At 44.6% G+C, this 27,619-nt stretch overlaps 1 protein-coding gene across 7 annotated transcripts in view; it reads left to right on the top strand.

Moving 5' to 3' along the window:
• Window positions 1–27,619, top strand: part of AUTS2 (activator of transcription and developmental regulator AUTS2) — a 1,206,807-nt gene that overhangs the window by 1,155,558 nt on the left and 23,630 nt on the right. For 4 of the 7 annotated variants that reach the window (XM_050783559.1, XM_050783555.1, XM_050783560.1 and 1 more), the window contains 4 exons: window positions 21,786–22,257; window positions 23,669–23,922; window positions 25,028–25,269; window positions 26,938–26,982. In XM_050783559.1, the coding sequence (XP_050639516.1) occupies window positions 21,786–22,257; window positions 23,669–23,922; window positions 25,028–25,269; window positions 26,938–26,982 (1,013 nt within the window). The remainder of the gene's footprint in view (window positions 1–21,785; window positions 22,258–23,668; window positions 23,923–25,027; window positions 25,270–26,937; window positions 26,983–27,619) is intronic. The other 3 variants (XM_050783556.1, XM_050783557.1, XM_050783558.1) reach the window with 3 other exon arrangements.

Genomic DNA, 27,619 nt, shown 5'->3' with positions numbered 1-27,619 from the left:
ATACTTTCCTAAAAATCACCATGCTGTTCACAGTGGTACAAATGAAGCTGTAAGGCTTGTGGGAAAAATGGGATTAGGGACCAAAAATTTATCACTGACAGACTTAGAAAAAAAAAAACAGGAACCCAGTAAAAACAGTGATGGTTAAGAAATAAATAGGCCAGGCACGGTGGCTCACGCCTGTAATAGCAGCACTTTGGGAGGCCGAAGTGGGCGGATCACCTGAGGTCAGGAGTTCGAGACCAACCTGACCAACATGGAGAAACCCCGTCTCTACTAAAAATACAAAATTAGGCGGGCTTGGTGGCACGTGCCTGTAATCCCAGCTACTCCAGAGGCTGAGGCAGGAGAATTGCTTGAACCCAGGAGGCAGAGGTTGTGGTGAGCCGAGATCACACCATTGCACTCCAGCCTGGGCAACAAGAGCGAAACTCTATCTCAAAAAAAAAAAAAAAAGAAAAGAAAGAAAGAAATGCAACAATAAATATGGCATCTGCCTTGTAAAAAGCCTGAAGTTTGCTTATGGGAGCTGACATGAGGAGGGTTGGAGCCAGTGGTTATAGTGGCGTGGTGGAAGGAGGATTATCTGAAAGAAAGTTGTAACAGCAGATCTGAATGTGCTAGACTCATAACACACACAGTCAGCTGAGGAAGAAGAGGAATGCTTGAGGCTGTATGGTTAGTGTATTCCTCTGGGCTCAGGAATGCAGCTCAGTTCTCTCCATTCACCTTGTACTTTTTGCAGACAAAATTGCACCCAAGCAAACATTACATTCACATTAGAACAAACTCAAATTTCAAAGCAAGTGTCACAGCAGCTCATGTTTCTTTGTTGTGTTTCTTACTTGATCAGTAAAGCATCTTTTTTGTTCTTATAGTATTCCAGGCACTGGTATATAAGGATATATAAATTATACTCCCCACTCAGTCTCTAGAAACTCTTGGTCTTAAAGATTGGTTTATTTTTGCTAGGAGGAATGAAAATACACGTTAAAGAGACATACTTGGCTGATCTAGCCATTTTCCAAAGTCTTCCCCAGCCAGAGGAATATCTCATAAGTCTGGTTCCTAATTACATTTAGCAGATTTCTCTAAAATCTAAAAGCTGGAGTTTGAATGCTTCTTACTTTTCAGCAGTTAGGAACGGCATAGAAGAGAAACTTGTATTTCACCTATCAAGTTTCTGATTTAAAAGTGAAATTTCAGCCAGGCACAGTGGCTTACTCCTGTAATCCCAGCACTTTGGGCAGTTGAGGCGGGTGGATCACCTGAGGTCAGGAGTTCAAGACCAGCCTGACCAACGTGGAGAAACCCCATCTCTACTAAAAATACAAAATCAGCCTGGCGTGGTGGCACATGCCTGTAATCCCAGCTACTGGGGAGGCTGAGGCAGGAGGAGAGCTTGAACCCGGGAGCAGAGGTTGCAGTGAGCCGACGTGCCATTGCACTCCAGCCTGGGCAACAGGAACGAAACTCCGTCTAAAAAAGTGGAATTTCACCTCATATCATTTACATGTGTGTGATTTGATGATGGCTTTAATCGAAAATAGACTAATGCCAATAGAATCATAGATTCTTAGAACTGGAAAGAACCACAGAAATCAGGAAGCCCAAACTTCTCTCTGTTTCAGATGAAGAAACCAAGGCTCTGGGAAGTGAAGTGTTACGTGCTCAGTCACCTAGCTAGTGGTAAAGCCAGAACTTGAGTCCAGTTAATTTTGAAACTATAGTATGTTGCCTCTCAAAACTGAATCGTAGAAGGACATAAAGTCTATACATTTAGGAAGGAATCTAAACTCATATTCTTTCAGCTTTTTAGTCTGTTTAGTAAGGGAGTGTCACCAATTCAGTTACTACTGATAATAAGCTTCCCATTGTTTTATTTTTGTTCCTTTAAGAAATCTGGGTCAGGTGCTGTGGCACACACCTGTAATCCCATCACTTTGGGAGGCTGAGGTGGGCGGATCATATGAGGCCAGGAGTTAGAGACCAACATGGCCAACATGATGAAACCCCATCTCTACCAAGAAATACAAAAATTAGCCGGACGTGGTGACACGTGCTTGTAGTCCTAGCTACTCGGGAGGCTGAGGCGGGAGAATCACTTGAACTTGGGAGACAGAGGTTGCAGTGAGCTGAGATTGCACCACTGCACTCCAGCCTGGGTGACAGAGGGAGACTCTGTCTCAAGAAAAAAAACAAACAAACAAAAAAACTAGCATTACTCAGACTCACGGAGGTGGCTATTCCTCAGACTGTATGCTTTATAAATTCACGTTTGTTAAGGCAGACAGAAAATTGTGTTTCTTTGTACCAAAAAAGATGTAAGCATTTGTCGTGCATTGATTTGGGGTTTTAAGGAGAAAACATCCTTGGTTATGTTTGTGGGATTTGTGGTGCCTTCTGGAGGATTAAGACGTCATTGCCTCTAGGCGGGGAATGCCCTCTTTTCCAGTTGGTGGGTCTTATTTTGTTTATATCTGCTTCCTCCCAGCATTGACAGATTTGACATGTGTGCCTGAAGTACACATTCGTGCCAGGCCCATAGTTTTGACTGGGGCCCTCATGACTCATTGGCCATGGTCACTTTGCCTGGGAGCAATCATCATTTCTACTGTATAGGAACTTGAAGCAAAGAATTTGCTGCATTTTAGAAAAGCAGGAAGGGATGGTTAAAGTGTGGATGTAGGGGTAATCTTACCCCGACCCCCGCCCCAGCCCCTTTTTTGTAAGAGAGGTTATCCAACTCATGTATTTCCAGCCCCTAGTGTTGGCAAAAGCATTTTCACATCGTTCTCACTTTTCTGGCAGAGTCCAAAAAGTTCCTAGGAAACAGGTTTTATTTTTCCTCAGGGGATGTTTGGATTTGAAAACACCAAATTTCAACTGGAATCGTTTGTCCAAGTGTGGTGTTGAAAGTAATGTCTAGATCTGAGTAAATCAGGATCTGAAGAAATATAACCAATGTCACTCATTAACAATGGGTTTTCCAAGGGTGAGTGACATGAGGCCATTTGTCTGCAGGGAGGTAGATGTGCTCCTCTTTTCAGTGGCTCCCTGAGGCCGCCAAGGTCACGGGCAGGCACATCCTCGGTTTGAGGCCATTAGCTGAATGCCCTGTTTCATCTTGGCTTTTCTAGGCTGCCTTCTCCTGTCTTTAAGGTCAGGGTTTCAGGATGTCCTTCAGTTCTGCTTTAGTCAGGACTGAAAGCCTTCCATGGTGCCTTGACGAGGAGGACATGTAAGGAACAGGCACATTCAAATGAAGTCAGCCTGTGTTGATTTTGTGAACACGGGGAACAGCAAGCCAGCCTTCAGTGCCGCCTGGCTGCCGGGCGCATGCTGTTGTCAGACCGATGAGCGAGGCTCCGTGCAGACAGGTGACATATTCGAGGTGGCAAGAGCAGCAAGAGCTTCGAGATCCTGTCATTTTACCTCTGACGGTGTCTTTGTGTCTTTGTACAGTTGAAGGGCCTGACGGACACGTGAGCCCCCTTGGCAGTCATCTCTTCAGAATGCTGCTTTCCTCCCACAGGAGGAGTTTGTACCTCTCCCATGTGTACAGGGTGCTTATGTGCTTATGAGCAGGCAAAGGAGCAGGGGACGGTTTCTTCCACATCCCCCTCCAGGTGCTCTGGAGTTGATGTGCCCTGGCCACCTTTTCATCATCCCCCTCCAGTTCCACTGCAGTGATGCTTTGCAGGCTCTCCTTAGGAAAATGGTGATTTCGGTATTATATTAATAATTAGCAATTTTTTTTTTTTGGAGTTTTAAAAAATTGACTCTTACCGTCTGCATTCTAGGAAAGTCCTTATTATACGTTTCTGTATTGTATCATCTCCCAGTTGGATGCGGATGTATCCCGATTGTATTTCGCTATCATTACGGAGATTTTTATTGCGTCAAGACAGAACCCTGTCTCTCTCTCCCCAGCCCCACGTACTTTGAGCTTAGTCATTCGGGCATCATTCCTTCCAGCATTCATTGCTCCTCAGTGTTTCATTTCCATTTAATTTTTCCATTTCGTTTTTAGCAGTTCTCGTTGGCTAATTTTAAAAAAGATTTGTACTTTGGTTTGCTTATAATGAGTATTTTAAGTTACCTGCTGACTGCGCAGTTGTTTGACTTTGTATCAGGTTTCCGGATTTAAAGCCAGTGTTCTGCTGAAAATTTAAATACTATAGAAGGCTGAAAATACAAATCCTCTGACAGCTCCTCATAACAATTCCCAGGGTAGCAGCTGTTTATATTTTCTTGTTTTTTTCTTTCTATGCACATAAAAGTATGTTTGTCCTCATAAAGTCTGTTGACTGCTATAGATTGAGTGTGCAGATGACAGGCGTATACCTAGAGGCTTCGCCCACCTTTGATTATTAACATAGCTCGCCTTTAACATTATTTGCTTTTGATTGCTCTTTTTGTTATACAAAAATAACCAAGCTATTAGAATCTTTTATGATTTTAAATAGAACATTAGTTTTATTATATATTGAAAATGGATCCTTAAACTTCATAATTGCTTCCAATTATTTCACATTTGCTTGCGTTATATACTATTATTTTATTGCAGTCTAATGTCCAATTATGGAAACAACTCCAAAGAGACATGATTTTTCTGGCTTAATGTGTGATTGTTTATTGAGTATTTTTCTCATTATTATGATTTTTTTTTCCTTTTGAATTGCAGTTATAAAAGAACTTGCTTAGATTTTGTAAATTGATTATTATGTGGTTAAAGAAATCAACGATTTATCAAGCGCTCACTCTATGGAAGGCACTGTGCTCAGAATTGAAATAAAGGCAAAGATTTAAAGAAATCCCTCCTCAAAAAAGTTGTGCATATTAAAATATGAATAGCAGTAAGGTTTGTTGTTGTTGTTGTTATTTTGAGACAGAGTCTCGCTCTGTCACTCAGGCTCTGTCACGGTGGCGTGATCTCGGCTCACTGCAACTTCCGCCTCTCAGTTCAACCGATTCTTCTGCCACAGCCCCCTGAGTAGCTGGGATTACAGGCACCCGCCACCAGGCTGGGCCAATTTTTGTATTTTTTAGTAGAAATGGGGTTTCACCATGTTGGTCAGGCTGGTCTTTTACTCCTGACCTCAGGTGATCCGCCCATCTCGGCCTCCCACAGTGCTGGAATTCTGGGTGTGAGCCACCATGCCTGGCCTAGGATTAAGTTTTATTGTCATTCAAGTATGAACATATTTAATCTTGTATAAGAAGACATAATTTATTTATTATATAAGAAACGTAATGTATTGCTTGCTAATACCAGGGACATTAAGTATAGACTAGAAGTTCATCAGAGCAGGTGGCTAGCAGGGGCTGTGAGACTGGATAGGGGTTAACCGCAAGCCTGAAAGATGGGATTCAGAAATGCATCTGTGTGGGAAAGGGGAGAGCGCAGGATCTTAGCGCACTGGACAGTGGCTGAAGGAGAGACAGAGGGCGGCAGGCCTTGATGAGGAGTTGGGAAGGGATTCTGTCTCTGATGAGAAGCCATTGGAGAGCTTTAAACCGGCTTTTGTGAACACAGAGAGTAGCAGTGTTGTTGTAAGTAGTGATTATTGTCAGCATGATCGATTTACATTTTAAGAGCTTAGTCAGGCTGCTGGCGGACAGTGGCTTCTGTAACTATTATTTTGTTTTAAATAGCATCACATAAGCAATAATTTACCGAAGAACCACCGGTTAATATTGGGGGAATGAAATCAATGGACTGTGACTCTCAGCTTAGATCATGGGGACAGGACAGAGTGGGAGTGGAAGGGAGTGGGCGTGATTTTCGTCCTGTTGAGAGCTGGAGGTAATGGTAGGACAGCCAGGTAGACAAGGCCCTCAGGCAACAAGGCCATGTAGGTTAATATGTGTAGCTTCTTCTTGAATAAGAAACAAATGAATGCCATATTACTTTCTGCCTTCTTTTTTGAAAGCGTCTCTGAAGATAAAGTTCAGGTGATTGCAGGAAAGTCATTCTGACATACATTTCCCAACCATCAACTTGGTTGTCTGAGATCATTTCCCTTCCGGGATTGTAATTGTGAGTGGTAAGCAGCACTACTGTATTGGCGACTTACTCCAGCTCTGTCCAAGGATAGGTAAAACTTCCCACTGTCTCTTTCTAGAGGCTACTTTGTAGCATTTCAGATGTGAAAGGTGACTCCAGCAGAGAGCTCATTTCTTTTTTTAAAATATTTATTGTTTGTTTGTTTGTTTGTTTTGAGACGGAGTCTTTCTCTGTCGCCCAGGCTGGAATGCAGTGGCGCAATCTCAGCTCCCTGCAACCTCAGCCTCCTGGGTACAAGTGATTCTCCTGCCTCAGCCTCCTCAGTAGCTGGGATTACAGGAACCCTCCACCACACCCGGCTAATTTTTTTTTTTAAGTAGAGACGGGGTTTCATTATATTGGCCAGGCTGGTCTTGAACTTATGACCTCAGGTGATCCACCCGCCCCAGCCTACCCTAGTGCTGGGATTACAGGCATGAGCCACCGCGCCCAGGCCAGAGAGCTTATTTCCTTTTTTTTTTTTTTTTTTTTTTTTTTTGAGACAGAGTCTGGCTCTGTCACCCAGGCTGGAGTGCAGTGGCGCCATCTCGGCTCACTGCAAGTTCTACCTCCCAGGTTCACGCCATTCTCCTGCCTCAGCCTCCTGAGTAGCTGGGACCTCAGGCACCCGCCACCACCCCCGGCTAATTATTTTTTTGTATTTTTAGTAGAGATGGGGTTTCACCGTGTTAGCCAGGATGGTCTTGATCTCCTGACCTCATGATCCACCCGTCTTGGAAGTGCTGGGATTACAGGCATGAGCCACCGCGCCCAGCCCAGAGAGCTCATTTCTAACAGGCATATATTATCACCATCCTCACTGCTTTCTAAACCTTATAGGTATGTAGCTTCAAAGTTTATATTTGAAAATTTTTCCTTTATCGATGACAAATTAAGGATAATGAAATGAAATAATGGCAAGCGATGAAATAATGGCAAGAGATTTTATTTTCCTACCAAGTATTTATTACATGGATGTTTTATAGAAAATCAACGTAAAGGTTGATAGGCTTGTCCTTTTAAAAAGATACATTACTTCAAATATAGGGAACAGCAGAACGCTTCCCATCACCCCCTTTGTAAAAATCTCTTTCAGCTTTGCAGCCATCATGCCTGGGGATAAGTATATGATTTCTTCTATTCCTGAAGATTATTATAGATAAAAATCATTTGGTGTGGAGATTCTTCGTTTATAGCTACGTAGGATGTAGCATTTACCAAAATTTCTGCAAATCAAGGAGATCGTGTTCATGAACCTACAAGTGAGATGTTTTAAAAGACCGCATTCTGGAAAGGTGAAGGAGGATAAAGAAGCAGCGTTCTTCCAAGGGTGCTACCAACATTTGGGACTCTCAGAGGCCCTGTAGCCCAGTCCCTGTTCCACTCCATACGTAATGCCTCATGGTTCTTTCATGGACGTTCCGCATTCTCTTTAATGCTTCCCCTAAAGGTAGTTTGTTCTCCTGTAAGGCCGCCTAGTCCATTTCACATGGAAATTTTCTTCTGCAATATGCATCCTTTGGTCCTGGTTCTGTCCATGATGCCATTTCCAATAAATCTACTTCCTCTTCATTGTGAGAACCATCAGGTCCTTGAAGGTGCTCACAGTGGTACTTGGGCTCTGGAACTCCCTTTTTTACTTGGTCCAGTGAATCTCTGTAGAGCCGGACTGGGAACAGTGCCTCAAACAGGAGCTCACTGTTGCTGGCTTTCATGAATATGTTGTTTTGGGGGTCGCTCCTAATCCGGTGAACATCACCACCTCCCACCACCCCGTCCTGTCCAACCTACATGTCGGTACAGGACCCACCCTAGGAAGGAATGAAGGAAAGAATTTCCAAGGTTGGGTCTTGGGAAGCAGAGACAGAGAAGGATCGGCAGCCTTGTGGACAGCCTCCCTCAGCAGTGGGGCTTCCTGGGGCTCTTTAACCCTCCCAGCAGTGCTGGTGAACAGCGCTGTGCAAACTTGAATGTGCATGGGGCGTGGCGGGATGAGGAGTCTGCAAACGTACTGTCTTAACAAGCTCCTGGATGATGCTAGGGTTGCTGGGCCATGGACCACTCTGGGAATAGTGAGGCTGTAGCATACATCAGAGTCATGGTGTGAGCTGGTAGATTGTTTGGGACCAGAAAGATCAAAAGTTACTTAGAAGCAAATGTCAAAGTCCTCTTTTCCCTGCTCCTCCTCCTCTAACTTAAAGAATTAAGGGCTATGTGATAGCCAAAAAGCTACTTTCATGGATTCATTTTAGCGGCATCTCTGGTGCTCACGCATAAGCTAGTCAGGCAGATTGCAGGGGGTTGGCAGCACCCAGGTCCTCTGGGCCGTAATAGGTTGTGTGAACAGTCTTGAGGAGAAGTTTTGTCTTCTGTCCTCAGGAGTACAGACAGGCATGTCTGAATGCTGACAGAGCAGTCATCACCAAAGGATGGTAGATATTACCCAAAGCAAAGCCTGCTTCTCAGTGAACTGTTGCCTATAGGACAGGAATGATATTGGGAAAACAGTGATTGATTTTAGGATATTTGATGAAGCTCTAAAGGAATGGAAGAGCTTCCACCTACACTACATTCCAAGTGACAGCTGTGTGAACTTGGTGGAAAACTTGACTGAGGTTGCTGAGACTGCTTGTGGAAATTAATCACCCTCATCCTCTGCAGTGGTATTGGCACAAGATGAGCTTAGGGCCAGAGTGGCTCACATGCCTGGGTGTCTGTGGTTCCTCCTCTCCAGAACAGAATGAAACAGTCACTGCTGTAAGATATCACAGACACTTCTTTCTACTAGGGTAACCTGGAGCCTTTCTTTGGCCACCTGGACCCTGATGGAAGGGTCGTCTGGAGGAATAGGAAGTGGGCACAGGGATATTGCATGGTACAGGTGACTCTTGGGTGCAGAGAGTATGTGTGTACAGGGCCAGAGCTAAGAAAAAGCCTAGGATAAACTCGACAGATGGAAATTCTTTTTTTTTTTTTTTTAAACAGGGTCTCTGTTTTCCATGCTGGCGTGCAGTGGCACGATTACAGCTCACTGCAGCCTCTACCTCCTGGGCTCAGGTGATCCTCCCACCTCAGCCTCCTGAGTAGCCGGGACTACAGGCACATGCCACCACGCCCGGATAACTTTTGTATTTATTTGTAGAGACAGGGTTTTGCCATGTTGCCTAGGCTGGTTTCAAACTCCTGGGGTCAAGTGATCCACCCACTTTGGCCTCCCGAAGTGCTAGGATTACAGGCGTGAGCCACAGCGCCCGTCCAACAGATGGAAATTCCTACTTTGCCTCTTGGCATGTTCACCCAGCCTCTTTTCTAAATGAGTCTCAGTGATTGTCCAACGTGTGCCCCAAATCAGATGAAATACAATCCTCAGGTGCAAAGCAGGAAGGTGGTAGATGACGGACAGTATGTAAGTCGGTGTTTGCTGCTAGTGTCTTTACTTCGTCCCTGAGAAAATCATCTTTGGTAAAGTCATAAGTGTTGAAACTCAAATCTAGGGCTTACCCTAGACACAACCATTGGCCGACCTTAACGGGCACACTGACTTCTTAAGAGTGTGAAAGTTATTAGCTGACTGCCCTGTTTCATAGCCCCATTATATCACAGACATGTTGATGTCTCTGTTATCAAAAGACAAATACAAAAGACATGTGCAAATCACCCCAAAATTGTTATGACATTAACATGTAAAATGATAGGAGCACATTACGACACAGAATGCGTGCTCCGGATGGTGATCAGGGCCGGATTAGCCTCATGGTTGTGGCCCATTTGGGGTGTGGACATCAGCTTCTCAGGTGAAGGTGTTAGGATTAGCAGAGGGCAGTGGTAGGAAGGACGGTGTCAGATCTATAATGCGCCCCATCTGGGAGCCTCGTGGCTTTTCCTTCCTCAACGATATTTAGTATTGGAAACACTGGAAGCAGGGCTGCCTGTATCCTTATTTTATTCTCCTTAATGTGAAAAGCAGGATGATTAATACAGGGAAGACTATCTTCTTATTTTTTACGCCAAACATCTAAAATTATTCATATTCAGTGCCTTGGTCCCACCCTTGGGAAAATTTCCAAAATAAGCAAACATTTTCCCCCTTGTCTTCCAGCCTAAGGAATGTGCGCTGTGGCTTTTAGGTCAATGACAGCCTTGTCCTTCAATGCCATCTTTACTCAATGTAGGTGTGCTGTGTGGTGCAAATCCATACATGTTTGGTTGAAAATCCTTGTAGAACCTTGCCTCATTAGGACCTCCTGCACCTGTGTCACAGACACAGAAGTACCGTGTTTAATTATTGAGCATACACTAGTTTTTTGACACAGAATCTCGCTGTGTTGCCCAGGCTGGAGTGCAGTGACCCCTCCTGGGGTCAAGCGATTCTCCTGCCTCAGCCTCCTGAGTAGCTGGGATTGCAGGCGCATGACACCACACCCACCTAATTTTTGTTTTTTTTAGTAGAGACAGAGTTTCACCATGTTGGCCAGGGTGGTCTTGAACTCCTGACCTCAAGTGATCCACTCGCCTTGGCCTCCAAAAGTTCTGGGATTACAGGTGTGAGCTGCCACACCCGGCCTGCATACACTGTTTTTTTTTTTGTTTTTTGTTTTTTGTTTTGAGACGGAGTCTCACGCTGTTGCCCAGGCTGGAGTGCAGTGGCGCGATCTCGGCTCACTGCAAGCTCCGCCTCCCGGGTTCCCGCCATTCTCCTGCCTCAGCCTCCTGAGTAGCTGGGACTACAGGCGCCCGCCACCGCGCCCGGCTAATTTTTTTTGTATTTTTAGTAGAGACGGGGTTTCACTGTGGTCTCGATCTCCTGACCTTGTGATCCGCCCGCCTCGGCCTCCCAAAGTGCTGGGATTACAGGCTTGAGCCACCGCGCCCGGCCGATACACTGGTTTTAAGGGTGGCTGTGCGTGGGTGTGTGTAAGTGCATAGTACACAGTGTCATATGAGCCAGGCAGGGGTGGACAGGCCAGGACAGCACGGAAGGAGTCTGGGGGTAGCAGGAAGGCTGCACTGGGAATGGAAAGCAAGCAGGAGGTGATCTTATCCAGCTAATAAATATTAAGGCTGGCAGGAGGATATGATCAAACAAACAATCAAAAAGTGGGGCCATGTCTTTAAAAGCTTTCACCGAAACTGATATTTGGAGTTTTCCTGTGTTCTTGGAAGTGACTGGAAATTTCATCCTTCATACCTTATGTCTCCTGTCAAGTCTCTGCATATCCCGTCACAGGATTCAGTTGATGTTGGCCTAAGACCCTTGGTGTCGGTGCGATGGGAACATGTTATGGATATAAATGCCTTACCATTGATAACTCAGAATAAGATATAGGATATCATTAAGTCTGATTATCTAAGCTTATCTCTGAGCCTTACAGATAACAAAAATGGAAGATCAGGACCACAGGTTCTTTGACTATCATTTCCCTGTGTTTTTCATTTGTCTTGAACAAGGCCTAACACAAAGCCTGGCCTATGAGGCAGCATAATACAAATGAGTCTTTTCCCCATATGAAGTGACAATCACGTGGATTATATGTGACCTTGACATTGTTGAGTTTCTAAAGACTTTTTAAGGCTGCCATTCCCACCCCCAATAGATCACAACCTATTTCTCTCATTCTCATGTTGGTCATTTGATTACATAGTCCTTTGTGGCTCTGTTTGCTTGAGACTGCAAAATAAACAAAATGTTTGCAAGTCCAGGTTGACCCTAAAAGCTCTGCATTCTGTAGGCCAAAGCCATGATTCAGAGAACCTGTGGTTTCTACAGTCAAGACTGTGGTTGATGCACCCCCCTTGAAGGCAGACGTTTTGGTTTCAAGGCATCAGGAACATGGGCATACACATCAGAATCGATGTGTTTTGGTGTGGGGTTTAGGAGCAACAAACGTGAAACAAGTTTAAGTACGCTCAACTGCGGTGTGTTGCTTTTCCTTTAATCCCTAGCAGATTAACCCCTATCGGGTTTAATCTGCTCAACTAGATGATAGCCAAAGTAGCTTCTCTGATAACAGCAGCCTCTAATCTGCTGGACTCCGCACAGCTCTCCCAGTGGGCTGCTGGTGTTTTGGCAGATGCAATGGCTATTTTTTCCTATCTAGAATTTTGCTTTTAATAGGAACCCTGAAGGCCCTCGGAGGTTTGTGATACAGACTTCAGCCCACAGCTCAGCCTCCCAGATGGTAATTAATGTTTACACAACATGACAAGCACAAAATGGAATCTCTTCGAGCCCTGCCAAGCACCCATCATCCCCCTGATCTCCCAGTCTTGCGGTGTTTGAAAATTAATTTGCCTTGAACAAACAGTGGGTTTTCCTCAATTTATTTGTACAGTTTCAGTGACCGAGAAGAAGAGCTGCAAGACTGAATGTCATCCTTCCATTCGTTCGGGTAATTGAATCTTCTAATGGAACAAACTGGCCTCTGTTTAATGATTTGAAGAAAAGAGGGAGAGGAGGAAAATAAAGTGAAGTGTATGTTAGAGAAAGTGGACACTTTTCTGCAAAACATCACTGAATGTAGCATTTTGGAGATACAATCACAACTTGGCAGGGGGAATTAAAAGTATTGCTAAATTAACTCAGTAGTGCAGTTTGGGTTTTAAAACGTATTTACAAAATACACAGTCTTTGCTTAAAAAGATTTTGTTTGAGGCAACAGAATAGACAGGTGAAGGTGATTAAATAATGGACATTGACTGGGCATGGTGGCGCACACCTGTAATCCTAGCACTTGGAGAGGCCTAGGTGGGAGGATTGCTTGAGCCAAAAGTTCAAGACCAGCCTGTGCAACCTGGTAACACCTCATTTCTACAAAATATAAAAAATTGGCCAGCGTGATGGCACATGCCTCAGCCTCCCAGCTACTTGGAGACTAAGGTGGGAGGCTCCTTTGAGCCCAGGGAGTCAAGGCTGCAGTCTGCTGTAATTGCACCACTGCATCCCAGCCTGGGCAACAGAGTGAGACTCTGTGTCCAGAAAAATAAAAATAATAAAATAATATAGACATTGCTTCCAGCTTGAGGTAATTGCATGTTGATTCACAGAAATTCGATGTTTCCATATGTCTCTGTGATCCCCAGTGTTTGAACATTTCAGTCCTTTGTTAATGTTCCCACTTTAAAGTCTGGGTTATTTTTCTTATTTGACTGTGATCTGTAGTCTTTCTGTGTGGTGTGCTCTTTGTGGCTTTGTCATTTGGACAGTAATGAGAGAGGCTAACTAGAAGATGGAATAATAAAAATAGAACCTGTCTAATTCTAAGTCATAAGGATTAGACATTCAAAAAGATACAGATGGATGGATGGATGGATAGTCCAGGGACTAGTGCCCCCCTCCCCCCCACATAGTTTTCTTGATGCCTTTGGAAGCTCCTTCAGGTTTGCTGCGGTAATGACCTTGTAGTTAGTAAGTCCTGTTAGGAAACTTCATAACAGAGTATGAAGATGTGAAGACCAAAGGTGCAGAAGCTGTACTTTGGGAGAGTTGGTTTTTTGGGGTATTTTTTATTTTGTTTTGTACTCCTCCTCCTCCTTCATCAGTATGTACCATTTCCTTTCTGTCCAAATAGTACCCAGTTAGAACCAGTCAGAAATGCTGAAGAAGAGGTGGAAGGTTTGCTGTGCAGCATGTCCTGCTGTGTGCCTGTAGTCCCATCTCCTCAGGAGACCGAGTGGGGAGGATCACGTCACCGTATGAGTTTGAGGCTGCCGTGAGCTATGATCACTCCATCCTGGGCGACAGAGCAAGACCCTTTTAACTTTAAAACACACACACATGCCCCATATTTTTAAAAATTGAAACCATGCACCATACAGAGAGTGAAATATTTATCTGTCCTCTTGGAGAAGAGATTTGTTAAAAAATCTATTCAATAGTCCAGGCACGGTGGCTCACACCTGTAATCCTAGCACTTTGCTGGGGGTGGATCACTTGAGGTCAGGAGTTCGAGACCAGCCTGGCCAACATGGTGAAACCCCGTTTCTGCTAAAAATACAAAAGTTAGCTGGACATGATGGCAGGCCCCTGTAATCCCAGCTTCTCAGCTACTCGGAAGGTTGTCAGGAGAGTCACTGGAACTCGGGAGGTGAGGCGTAGGCTGCAGTGAGCCAAGATTGCGCCACTGCACTCTACCCTGGGCGACAGAGTGAGACTCCATCTCAGAGAAAAAACTCAGTAGGTGAGGCAATTTAAAAAGACTTGAACGATCACTTCCTCGGTTGGCTTACTTTAATGATAGAGGTGTATTGTCCGTGAAAATAGTTCATTTTAAAGTGTAGCATCTCTTTTCTTCTTTAGCAATAATAATACTATTATTTACTTTAGTAAATAATAATTTAACAAGTATACTTTACTTATTCCAGTAAATAATACTATTTAATACTATTTAATAAATATTACTATAATTATTTGCTTTAATAACAAAGTAAATAAACATTGACTTTAATTTTTATATTGTGCTTTTCTTCACTTTCCAAATTTTCTATAATATTCATTTGTTTTGCACTTTTCCTCCTCCTCCTCCTCCTCAATTTGGAAAGGTAAAAGCACAATATAAGAATTAAAGTAAATGTTTATTTCTGGATCATGGGACTGCAATTAATGTTTATCTTTCCAGTCTTTTTTCTGTGCATACATGTATACGTTTACACGGATAATTTTCACTATTGAGATCACACTGATTTTTTTTTTTTTTTTGAGATGGAGTCTTGCTCTGTCGCCCATACTGGAGTGCAGTGGCACGATCTCGGCTCACTGCAAGCTCCGCCTCCCGGGTTCACGCCATTCTCCTGCCTCAGCCTCCTGAGTGGCTGGGACTACAGGCGCCCGCCACCACACCCAGCTAATTTTTTGTATTTTTTAGTGGAGACAGGGTTTCACTGTGTTAGCCAGGATGGTCTCGACCTCCTGACCTCATGATCGGCCTGCCTCAGCCTCCCAAAGTGCTGGGATTACAGACGTGAGCCACCACGCCCGGCTAGCCCACTTTATTTAATGGCAATTTTGTCATGAGATACTTTCTGTAACATTAAATACTTCTTCACAATAGTTTTGGGAACATTGATTGAACTTATTATGTGCTGTGCATTGTGGAAAGCACTTTATATGGCCTATTTCCACAACCGCCCTGGGAGGTTGTTACTGCATTTGTGCATTAAGTCATTGGACTTCTAGAAGTGTAGGAATTCACCAGAATGTACCAAATCTCAATCCTAGCAGACCCAGTGTAATATAAGAAATATTTTATAGCACATTCACTTTTTTACTTTCTGGAATGAAATCTATACTTAATGTACACATCTATATACTTAATGTAAAAGTATATGTAAAGCCCTAATAAAATATAAAGGAGAAATAAGTAGAAACCAAGTCATTTATAACATACTATACGTTTAACTATGTAAATGCTTATTTATATTAGAAGACAGTGTTTGACTCTATAGAATGGTATCTAAATATTGCTACTACAAATGCAGACTCACACAAATACGTGGTCATGGAGAGTCAGATACCAGGAGCAGCCTTACCATAGTGTCATGATTTTCCCAAATAGCCATCAACCCTTGGATATGACCCAGATATAACAAAGTACAGTCCCTGCATTCCTGGAAAAATCAGTGTATATTAAAACCATGCAAAAAATGACTTTGTGTTTATATACAGAAACAGAGGTGGTAGGTTCTAGGGTTTTCAGCTGCACAAATGTCGGGTGGGATTGAGGAAGGGCATTGAGATGTTGTCGTGTGTGGTTGCTGCTCACGTTGCAGTAAATCAGACATCCCTAAGAGCCACCAGTGACCTGAAGTCATAGTGATAGCCACACACTCCCACAAATTTCCATCTCTTCCCATAGGGAGTAGTATCCTCCAATGAGAACTATCTATTACGTGACTGACTTAGTTCGCTTTTTTTTTTTTTTTTTTTTTGCACTGAAAAACACCTTGACAAAAGCAATTTTGGAGAGAAGACATTTCTGAAGGTTTACAAGCCCTGTAATTTTCTTGTTGGGTTCGCTCCCAGGTGTTACGGTTTTTGTTATTATGAAGAGGATCCTTTCTACACTTAATTTTCTGACTGTTGCTGGTGTATAAAAAAGCTGAGGTTACTTGTGGTTTATCTGGATATCTCGTTGCACTCTCTTATTAGTTGTAATATTTTCTCAGCTGGTTGCCTCTGGTTTCCAGCTAGGTAATTATATTTTTTGTAAATAGTTTTTCCTCTTTCTTTTGTTGTGTAATATTTGCTGTTGGTTTTCAATTTAGATGACAGGAATAATTTGTTTCTTGAAGGTTAGGTCAACATTGTCTATGACACAGATACCTTTTGGAGGGGAGGCGAAGGTTTGGATTATTGAGTACTTTTTCCTTTTATTTTGATGATCTGGTTGGGTTTTTAAGTCAGTTTTATTTAGCAATTTATAGTTTTTCATAAAATCCATTTTTATTTTCAAATTTTTTACACATTCACAGATTACATTTTCTTATTTTTTATGCATATACACACATGCACCCTCCAGTTCCCTGTCTATCCAGTTCTCACTCCTCCCAAGCCCCCAAACAGGTAGCCACTGTTACTAGTTTCTTCAGTATTCTTCCACAGCTGCTTCTTTTTTTTTTTTTTTTTTTTTTTTTTGGAAACAGGGTCTTGCTCTGTCACTCAGGCTTGAGTGTAATAGTGCAATCTCAGCTCACTGCAACCTCCTCCTGCCGGGTTCAAGAGATTCTCCTGCCTCAGCTTCCCAAGTAGCTGGGATCACAGGCGGGCACCACCACACCTGGCTAATTTTTGTATTTGGAGTACAGTTGGAGTTTCACCATGTTGGCCAGGCTGTTGTTGAACTTCTGACCTGAAGCGATCCACCTGCCTCGGCCTCCCAAAGTGCTAGGATTGCAGGTGTGAGCCGCTGCACCCGGCCAGACAGGTTCTTTGTATGTAAAATAAAATGAAGGCCGGGCGCGGTGGCTCAAGCCTGTAATCCCAGCACTTTGGCAGGCCGAGACGGGCGGATCACGAGGTCAGGAGATCGAGACCATCCTGGCTAACACGGTGAAACCCCGTCTCTACTAAAAAATACAAAAAACTAGCCGGGCGAGGTGGCGGGCGCCTGTAGTCCCAGCTACTCAGGAGGCTGAGACAGGAGAATGGCCCGAACCCGGGAGGCGGAGCTTGCAGTGAGCTGAGATCCGGCCACTGCACTCCAGCCTGGGCGACAGAGCGAGACTCCGTCTCAAAAAAAAAAAAAATGAATATATATATATATATATATATATATATATATATAATTTCCCTCCATTTTCCACAAAAGATAGTAAATGCTATACGTTGTACATGTGGCATTCCTTTTTACTGCCGCAAGGTGTTCCATTGTGTGGATCTGCAAATGTCTGTAACCAGTCTCCTAATGATTACATTTGGGTGGCTTCCAAACTTGGTATCCAAACCACGGTATTGTTTCATAGTGTCTGTAGACGAAATCCTTAACACACCACACCAAGGGAACTCCATTTGTTATTTTGCAAAACATTGCCAAATTGTCCCCCACAGAGGTTATAGTGTTTGCATTCTACTAGTAAAGTACAGAAAAGGGGTCCATTTTCCCCAGGCAACTTGTATCAAACATGTATCAAAATCAAACCAATTTTTCCTAATCTCTTAGAGTTTGTTTATTGAGGTACAATTTATATGCAATAAATCCACCCTTTGTACTGTATTCAGTGTAATTTGAATTTGCATGTCTTTCAGTATAAGTATGATGAACTATTTTTATAATCACAGGAAGAGAGATTTTTAAACCCCAAAATGTAATGAATACAACATTTAAATAAGACTACTCAATTTGTACATTCTTATTTCTTTCAAATTCAGCAAATTTCATTCCTTCCTTTATCCTTTGACAAATTCAGAATATGCAGTGCAATACCAGCTGATTTCTTAAAATGTGTTCCTACCAATTTTGGAGAAGTGCAGTAAGACAAATTGACTGTCAAGATGGAAAAGCTTAACTGGGAAGATTACATTTATTGAATAATTGAAAGGAAGAGGAAATGCATTACCGATTAGCCACAAAAATGCCTGACGCCTAACCTGTGCCTCAAGAGACTCTTGTAAATGGGGAGTCGTAAAACTGTTTCAGCCCCCAAAGTTCTTACCAGCTCAAACTCATCACTGCTTTGTTTATAGGTTGCAGGACCAGAGCATTGAGGGACTGATTGCTTTCAGGGCTAGCTGAAGTGCAGTGTTCCAGCAACTCTTTGTAGCTTTACTAACCCTCTACACTTTAAGTCTGATGTACTTAAATATTTTAACTGAATCCTGGATTTATCATTACCTGCTTTGCTTTGCGACTTTTGCTTTTTAGGAGGCAGCATAGTATAGACTGCAGAAAAGGTAGTTGGTGTTGGCAGAGCTGGGACTGGAACTCAAGCCTTCTGGTTTACAAAACAAGGACATGACTTCCAGCAGGCAAATTCCTTCCCTTCTCTGGGCATATTCCCGATCTGGTCAGAGAGTGTTAGATTAGATCCTGCTACTCAAAATGTGATCCACGCATCAGCAGCCTCAGCCTTACCTAGAAGATCCTCAGAAAGGCAGAATCTAGAGCCCCATCCCAGAGCTGTGGAATCTGGATGGGAATTGTAATCAGATGTCCAGGTGATTTGAGCGTGCATTAAAGTGAAAGGAGTGCCGTACAGATTTGCACAGTTCCCTGGAGAGGTTTGGGTCTTCCCTTCATCTTTGGTAGCTTGTTGGAGGTGGTGGTGACGGCCACAGCCTTGGCACCACTCCCTCATGTTCTAGCTGTGGTTAGGTTGAGATTGAGATAGTGAGGCAACAGAGGAGACAAGAAAGTCAACTCCAGAGCCTTGGACAGCGAGCCCAAGCCTGCAGGATGCCATCTGCAAGTTTGGCTGTGTTGTCCAAATTCTTGAGGCTCATTCAAGAACAAGGGGGTAAACAGAGTCAAGCTAGATGTCTGTAGTACTTCTTTATGGGTCTCTGATGTGCCTCCTTACCAGCATAAGTGAGTGCAAGTGATATCCTCTGAGTGGTGTCCTTTGGAAAAGGAAGCTTGCTTTCGTTTGAGGGAGAAACTTCGGACAGTGATTTTTGGAGGGAATTTGAATGTATACTTACCAAGATAGAAAGTATTTACTGATTTCTTCACCAGCCCAGTCTGGAGAGAACAGAGTCATACAAAAAGATTTTTAAAAAGTGTTTCTGCCATTGTACCAAGCATAAAAATGCTAAATTAGCTGTCAGTGTGAGAAGAGTCCTGCTCAGATACTTAGAACTTCTCGTTGAGTGAAACCCGTCCTCTGTCTTGTGCTGTTAGGATTTCTGGGCTGTTGTTACTTTCTGTCCCAGACCTGACTCACAGGCCTGGATCATACATACGAAGCATGTGATTTTTCAGTGCCTTTGATATTAGCTTGCTATGGGAAAATCCTGTGAAAGAAAAAGATGGGAAATTTTGTGAAGACACATGGAGAGACACAGAGCCGGATCCCTAACTGTGACATCGCTGAATAAAGGGCCTTCCTTCCTCATTGGATCCAGGAGCTTTGCTAGCTGGATGGGGCCTATCCACAGCAAGGGCTTGGGGTGCTCCTTCAGCCCTAAAGTTAGAAAGGAAGGTTTTGAGAAGCCTTTCAATTTCAGCGTTATCCTGAGCAAAAATCTTCCCAGAAAGGTTGGTAAGACAGCACTGGACAGAAATGTGTGTCAGAAGTGCAGAGTTCCTTTTCATCAGCGCTTTACCAAGTGCTCGATCTTTTCACACCTCTGAAGCATGTGAAGAAGGCAGCTTTCTTCCCATCTCAGTGTTATTGTTCCAGGCTCTTTGGAGAGATGTGACGATAGCCAAGTTCCTGTTAGCCAAAAATGTGCTTTGTTTATAAACCCAAGTTTTGTTTTTGCTTTTGTGCATGTTATCGGTTTGATCTGTGTTACCAAAAGAACATTGAAAATAATGAATTGCTTTGATGAGAATTCCAAGGAATAATGGCAAACAAGTGTGTATATACAACAATACAAAAACAGAAATATGTAAGCTGGGCACAGTGGCAGGCCCCTCTAATCCTGGCTACCCAGGAGGCTGAGGCAGGATGAACCCGTGGGCCCAGGAGTTGGAGCTGTAGTGTGCTGTGATCACACATGTGAATGTCCAGTGCAGTCCAGCCTAAACAACCTGGGGAGACCCCACCTGTAAAACAAAAAACAGAAAACCCCAGAAATACACAGAACCAACAAGAATACCACATACTTTTCCCGTTTGATACAGTGAGGTAAGAGGAGAAAGTTAACGCCCAGGGTAGTTCATTTAAGAATGCCTGGAAAACACTGTCAAAGGATGTTGTCATCTATTCTTTTTCTCTTTTGAAACTGTGTAGTAATAAAAGGATGCATCTTTTTAGCACAAAAATGTGGGAAGGGTCATTTTCCCCTAGTCGTATACAAAAGTACTTACTCCCAAATTGGGCCATTCTTTTCTATTGAATGCCCTGTTGGTCTTTCGTTATTCTGGTTTGAGATTTTTATGGAGCTTGGCTTATGGGGTAGTCAGATAAGCCATTCTACTAAACGTGGCCCTTAGATCTTTTGACCTTTGGAGGGAGTACATCTTTTACATCCATACAGGAGCAGCTATTTTCTGTATTTCATTCACGAGTGTAGAATTTCCCTTAAATTTAATATCCAAGCTTATTCTCAACGTCCAGCACGCCTTTAACTTAGTTGCGTGCGGACCCCCATGTGGTCCAAGGGGACTTTCTTAAAAGCTCTAGCAAGTGTAGTTGACGGGAAACTGTATTTCAGTTCCCGTTTGCACCTTTGATCGCAGATGTTGCTGGGATCAGGTGATGGGCATTAAGAGACCTGCCTTTTGACTTGAAAGTTCAGCACTTGCTCAACCAAAAATTATCTATAAATGTGAAGTGTGTCCCGTTGGTCAAAGTGGAAAGTGGGGAGGAAGGGAAGGCCAAGGAAAAACATCCGTGTGATGTTAAATAATGTTTGACTCATTTGCTATTGAAAACACTTTCTTTTGTGTATTCAACAAATGTATTTGTTTTAAAAGGGAAAAATCAACTTGTCAACTATTGTTTCTTAATTGTGATGCCATAAAAGACTTCCTGGAGGTTAAGGAAAACATTCATTTTCAGAATATAGTCTAGGCTGCTGTTTTTTCTTTTATAGAGACGGAATCTCGAATCTCGCTAGGTTGCCCAGGGTGCTGTTGAACTCATGGGCTCAAGTGATCCTTCTACCTCAGCCTCCCGAGTAGCTTGGACTGTAGCACACACCTGGCTAATTTTTTTTGGAGAGTCAGGGTCGTGCTATGTTGCCCAGACTGATCTCGAACTCCTGGGCTCAAGCAACCCTCCCAGCTCGGCCTCTCAAAGTGTTGAGATTACAGGTGTGAGCCCCCATGCCTGGTGCTAGGCTGCTTTCTTGAATGCAGTCTCCTCTGGCCGGTTGGCCTTTCTCTCCCCTCCCACATCCCCAGGGGCATTGCTCTCCATGGGCAAAGGCTGTTCCTGCATCTTTCTCTGTCCACCATTGACCCATTTGCTGTGGGCACATACTGCTGCAGGTGGTGGAGACAAGGACCCAAGTGAGGAGGGTTGGTGCCAGGTCCGGTTGCTGGAGCTGTGTGATAGCTTTGGAGTTTGCTTTCCTTCATTACCCCACACTCACATGTCGTTGCCTGTGGTTTTGTCTTTGCTCTTTCCCATGCAGATCCGGAGTTAGGTGTTGGCACGCTACCAGAACATGACAGCCAGGATGCAGGGCCAATTGTCCCCAAGATATCGGGTCTAGAGAGAAGCCAGGAGAAGAGCCAGGACTGTTGCAAAGAGCCGATCTTTGAGCCTGTGGTGCTTAAAGACCCCTGCCCTCAGGTCGCACAGCCGATACCCCAGCCCCAGACGGAGCCCCAACTCCGAGCTCCTTCTCCAGACCCTGACTTGGTGCAGCGCACAGAGGCCCCACCTCAGCCCCCACCTCCGATTACACAGCCACCACAGGGCCCTCCTGAGGCCCAGCTCCAGCCCGCTCCGCAGCCTCAGGTGCAGAGGCCACCCAGGCCACAGTCCCCCACCCAGCTGCTCCATCAGAACCTCCCACCTGTGCAGGCCCACCCCTCCGCTCAGAGCCTCTCCCAGCCATTGTCAGCCTACAACAGCAGTAGCTTAAGCCTCAACAGTTTAAGGTGAGTGGCCTGCTCTTCTTTGGCCTGAGTTTTGCCCTCTCCCTGGGGATCAGGTGGGTGGGACTCGGGGAGGGATCCCTAGGGAGACTGAAGTTTCCTTGTTGGAAACATCATCCCTTTCTCTGAGACTAGAGACAGGGAATGGGGCTGTTGGGTGAGACTCAGGTCTCTTGGGAAAGGACAGGTTGGGATGGGTGGGTGGTGAGGACATTGTAAGGAAGGAAAATATTTTAGGCACTCGAGAGAGCGGAGGCAGAAGGTGAGGAAGGCGTGGAAAGTCCTGGGCCAGGGAGACCCAGCAGCAGTGGGAGGCAGGGAATCGAAGCCTGGGGCATATCAGAGGCCACGCACTGTGAGCAGATCCTTTCAAGGCAGGCTCTTGCAAACTCTGACAGAAGAAGTATTAAAGAAAACTTGTCTCCCTGCAGTTCCAAAGGCAGGAAGATTGGGAGCCAATGAGTATCCCAGTAGAAGGATTTTTTTTTTTTTTGGTTCTGATTTACTTCCTCCTATGTGGGTCAGAGAAGTAGGGAAGAAAGAAAACAAGCTGCGTTTAGAGAAAGTGAGAAATTTCTGTATGGAAATCCAGGCTCTCCTCGGTCTTGTTTTTGCCAAGTTACAAAGAAACGTCTAAAAAGCAGCACAGAGGAACACAGCAAAGAAAAGAGAGGCAGAAACCCAGTGTGCAGCGCCAAGTGGAGCCAACCCTTGGTGCCCCGGGGGCTATAATTCTAACCCGGCACAGCTCCTGAGGCTGTGTGTCTTTGTTACTGTTTTCCTTTTGAAAACCTGGAGGCTTTGGTGGTTCCGGGCCTTGCTATTTCCTAAGAGGCGACGGCCCAGTCTTTGGGAGGCAGGTTTCTTCCCCAAGGAGCCAGGCCCGGCTTCTGAGCCCTCGGCCGTTTCTGTGGTCTCCAGACCATAAAGTGATGTGAGAACCCAGGCACCTGGGTTTCACCTCTTCTTTGTGTGTCTTCATTTAAGAGGTAACAAGACAGATGGGGTGAACTCAGATCATCGCGTTTTTTATTCCTTTGTGTTAACTGTTACTTTATAGGAGATGTCGCTAGTGGAGAATGGAAGGCTGGGGATTTTCTAGGGGCAGAGATGAGAATCTGGCCACAGGAACGAGAGAGGCCCTGAGGTTTAGGCAGAATGAGCTGTCTCGACATCAAGATGCCCCACAGCCCTGAAGCAGCAGTTTCGGTTTGCTCTGTCTGCAGTAACGATGGGAAAGTTTGCAGGAGTTGTAATTTCAGAAAGTGTGTGCATACGGGGAGGATCTGTAAAGAGGAAGGGGCAAGAGAGACTGTGGTGAGAGTTTAGGGGAAGGAGATAGGATTCTTTAAAAGCGAATACATTGCTTACGTTTTTTTATTTTTTTCTTTTCTGTTTTTTCTTGCTCCGATAGCAGTAGCAGAAGCAGCACTCCAGCAAAGACTCAGCCCGCCCCTCCTCACATCTCCCACCACCCCTCTGCCTCCCCATTCCCCCTCTCCCTGCCCAACCACAGCCCCCTGCACAGCTTCACACCCACCCTCCAGCCCCCCGCACACTCACATCACCCCAATATGTTTGCCCCTCCCACTGCTCTGCCTCCTCCACCACCACTGACATCAGGAAGTCTGCAGGTGGCCGGACACCCGGCCGGGAGCACTTATTCAGGTAGGACGGAGGGGCCTGTGCTCATGACCCCGACACCCACCACCCCTGGCTGTGACCTCACCCTACCTATGTTGTCCCGATTGCAAGGTTGCATTTGCCTACAATTTTTTCCTTCCTTACTCTAATCTTCCTCAAACGCTCTCTGGCCTGAGGTCCAGCAAAAATACCTGTCAGCACCCATACTAAGCTTAGCTCAGCCCCTGTGAACCTGACACTGCCCGAAGAGAGGAGGTTTGTTTGGAGTTAGGAGGCATTTCCAGCTAAATTCAGCCACTGAGTGGTCAGACGCAGGTAGCGTGTGTCCTGTGTCGTCTGGGCTCTCCTGAGAGCGATGGAAACGTCCCCAAGCCCATGTCTGTTTCGCTCCAGGATCTTAGATTGCGTCCTGGTTTAAGGGGTTTCTTTTCACTGGGCAGGGCCTTCTCTGGTCTCCTTGGGAGGAGATGACACACTCTTTGTGACAATAAATCCCAGAATTTTAAGGGCAGACCTCATGTTAGACACAGGGTCCTTGTCTCCTCACCTGTGTTAATCAGGTCAAGTGTCCCAGTTCTGGTCCAGTGTAGCCATGGTATGCTGCTAATACAGAGAGCCATATAGCAGTAATTGACACTTGAAGAGGGCGTGCGAGCCCTGCCATGTGAACAGCTGACATTTATTAGTGTGCTGTCACTGTTTCCAAGCACTTAAATGTGCAAATTGCTTTAACCCTCAAAAATCAAACCCATGAGTTAGGCAGTATTATTGTCCCCCTCTTGAAGATGGGAAAACTGGCCCTCGGATGGGTTATTTGCCCTGCCCAGGGTCACTCAGCTGGTGGTGACAGCTGGAAATCGGACTCTGGTGTTTGGCCTGGAGCTTTTCCCCAAATCGATAGACTGCCTGTCCCTGAAAGCTGGGAGACCAGCTAGAGAACAGGGAGACAGGGTGTGACTGGGCCTTGGTCTCCTCTGCTTCATTGATTGCCCCCTTTTATCTCAGGGCCCAGCCGCACCCTGTCACCCCTGCCACTGTGTCATCAGCCCCGTATCCCTCCACAGGAAGGCACTCCGATGTCCTGTTCTGAAGGAAAAGGTGTCATTGTCTCCCTCTTCTTCTCTTCCAGAGCAAGACATCTTGCGACAGGAACTGAACACTCGTTTTTTGGCCTCTCAGAGTGCTGACCGCGGGGCTTCGCTGGGCCCTCCGCCCTACCTGCGGACCGAGTTCCATCAGCACCAGCACCAGCACCAGCACACCCACCAGCACACGCACCAGCACACCTTCACGCCGTTCCCCCACGCCATCCCGCCCACCGCCATCATGCCGACGCCAGCACCTCCCATGGTGCGTACCCCAGGCAGAAATGTGAGGATAAGTAGAGCACGACTCTTTTCTTTATGCAGCACGTGGGACCGGGCTGGGCAGCGGGGCCACCAGAGATCGAATGGGGAGTGACGGCTGTTTGCTGGAGAGAAGGGAATGTGTCTAGTACCCTGCCTCAGGCAGCTCTGACTTCAGGGGCCTACAGTAGGAACTTCTTTCTGGGCAGTGGTATCCAGCACTGCCGGTGGAAATGATTCCATCTGCCCTCAAAACAGTCGTGCCCAGTGTTGATGGCTAACTTCTTAAAGGGTTGTTTTGTTTTTTTGAGCATCCCGGGAGACTGTCACCAGACAGAAAATGCACCTGCTTGTGCTTTGCACCAAGTGCTAGCACATACATTCTTGCGGGGTAATGGGGATGAAGAAGAGAAGGGAGAGAGACCTCAGCCAGGAGGCTGGGACTGCGTTGGGTGCCACGTCCACCTGCGCATTCCGATGGCTTCCCTAAACCCACTTTGTTGGAGGTGTTGTATTTCTTGTGTTTCATAAGACAGTCCCTAATCTGGTATTGTGCTCTGTCAGCAAGTGTTCAGGGATCCCTGCAGGGACAGAACTCTCTGCCTTGGGGCAAGAGGAACCACTGGCCATGACATGGTCTTGGTCTTCACTGGGGGCTAGCACATGTCCAGAACCAGTTAGGAATTTCTTTTTTTAAAGTGAATAACCATAATTAATAGTGCCATATTAGAATGGTAAATATTCTCAGATAGAGTCCTGTCTAACAGTGAGTATTAGAGTCATTTTTTACTTAATTTTTAGTATTTCAGAAAATACTGGATTTTAAGGTCGTCACTATAGGCATTATGAGAATAAATTGCATGATTTTAAAAGGAGTCCACTTCACCCAAGTTTGCTTCCTCTTCTTCCTCTCCCTCCCCCATCTTATTCAACTTACTTTTTAAAAATATGTTTTTAAAGTTTGTTTTATAAATTTCATTTCAAGGAATATTAGCAATGAGGCCTTGTGAGCAGAAATATGTTTTTAATAGCAAATCCTGTATCTCTTTTTTGGATGAACTATACTTCTCAACAATTAGATTTTGAAGATCCTAAGATTTTGAGAAAGTTTTCTGCTGGCCTGTGTGAGCTGTTTCACAAATTAATTTAACCAAGGGTAGTTATAGCATCAATATGATGACATTATTTAGAGGGGACAATAGTATACTCTTTTTCTGTTCAAATGAAAGGCTGTCTGGCCTACCCCAGATCACTTTGTATTTGGGTGTCATACATTTCAGAAGACAGCTGCATGGCAAGACAGTTTTTCTGCCAAAGTAAAGATGAAAATAGGCGGAATTCACTGGGTAAATCAGACCAAATGCTCACCTCTCTCTGATTTATCTGGATAATTGCCTATTCTCTCCTGTTTAGATGTTTGGTTCGTGCCAATCTGTAGAAAGAAAATAGTAGGAAGAAAGGCATCCTAGTATGTGCAGAACCCAAATGGACCACTTGGTTTTTCACTTCGTTCTTCCATTTTTGTTGTCTTCTTGTCAGGGAGACTCAGGAGCTCAGAATGGTTTCATATATAATGAGGTTATTGGGTCTGATGACAACTTAATGACAGGGAAGCTTTGTAGGGCCACCTCCACTGTAGCAGTGAACAAAAATGCAGATTAAGTAACTAGCTTTTGCTTTGATCCCTTTACAGTTTGACAAATACCCTACAAAAGTTGACCCATTCTACCGGCACAGTGTGAGTTTCATTACCATGCTACACATTGAATGTAACCGCTTTGCCATTTTTGTGCTGTTGCCACAGATCAGTCAATGACTAGCAGCCTTCCTTAATCATCTTTGCAAGAGTTCCCATTGCTCCTTGCCACTTTGGATGCTTGCTTTTGTGGTGTTTTGCTTTTGGTAAAGATGCAGTATCATCTTCTGAATCAAAAGATCATAAGCACTCCGAAGGCTTGAAAGCAGAGTTGCTCTTTAGTGGCAGTCAGGCATCTGTCCTGCAAAGTGAGATGTCTGCAGTGGAGTCAGCAGAGTTCCAGGAGAGTCCGAAATCACAGCATTTCAGTCGTCAGTTGAAATGTCACTAACACAGAAGTCCTGGAGTGCAACCTGAATTATTTCCTCTAAATAGAAAGTCCCTTGTCTTTTTGACTCATGACTCTTCAACGAGTAGATTTTCATTTGCTCTAGACTAAATGTAGAACCCTCTTCCACATGGCTGGTATTGTTCTGTTGAGTTTGTTGCAATGGAAAGTAAAAATATCACTTAATTAAAATAAACTCCCAAAATTGAAATGAGTGATATTTTCTCTTTAAACTCATTCTCCTTTATTAAAAAAAAAGAACACAAAAACAAACCAAAAAAAAAAAAAACT

The sequence above is a fragment of the Macaca thibetana genome, chromosome 3 (genome assembly GCF_024542745.1).
Source record: "Macaca thibetana thibetana isolate TM-01 chromosome 3, ASM2454274v1, whole genome shotgun sequence".
In the NCBI taxonomy this organism is placed as follows: Eukaryota; Metazoa; Chordata; class Mammalia; order Primates; family Cercopithecidae; genus Macaca; species Macaca thibetana.
This window is presented reverse-complemented; position numbering and strand designations above follow the sequence as displayed.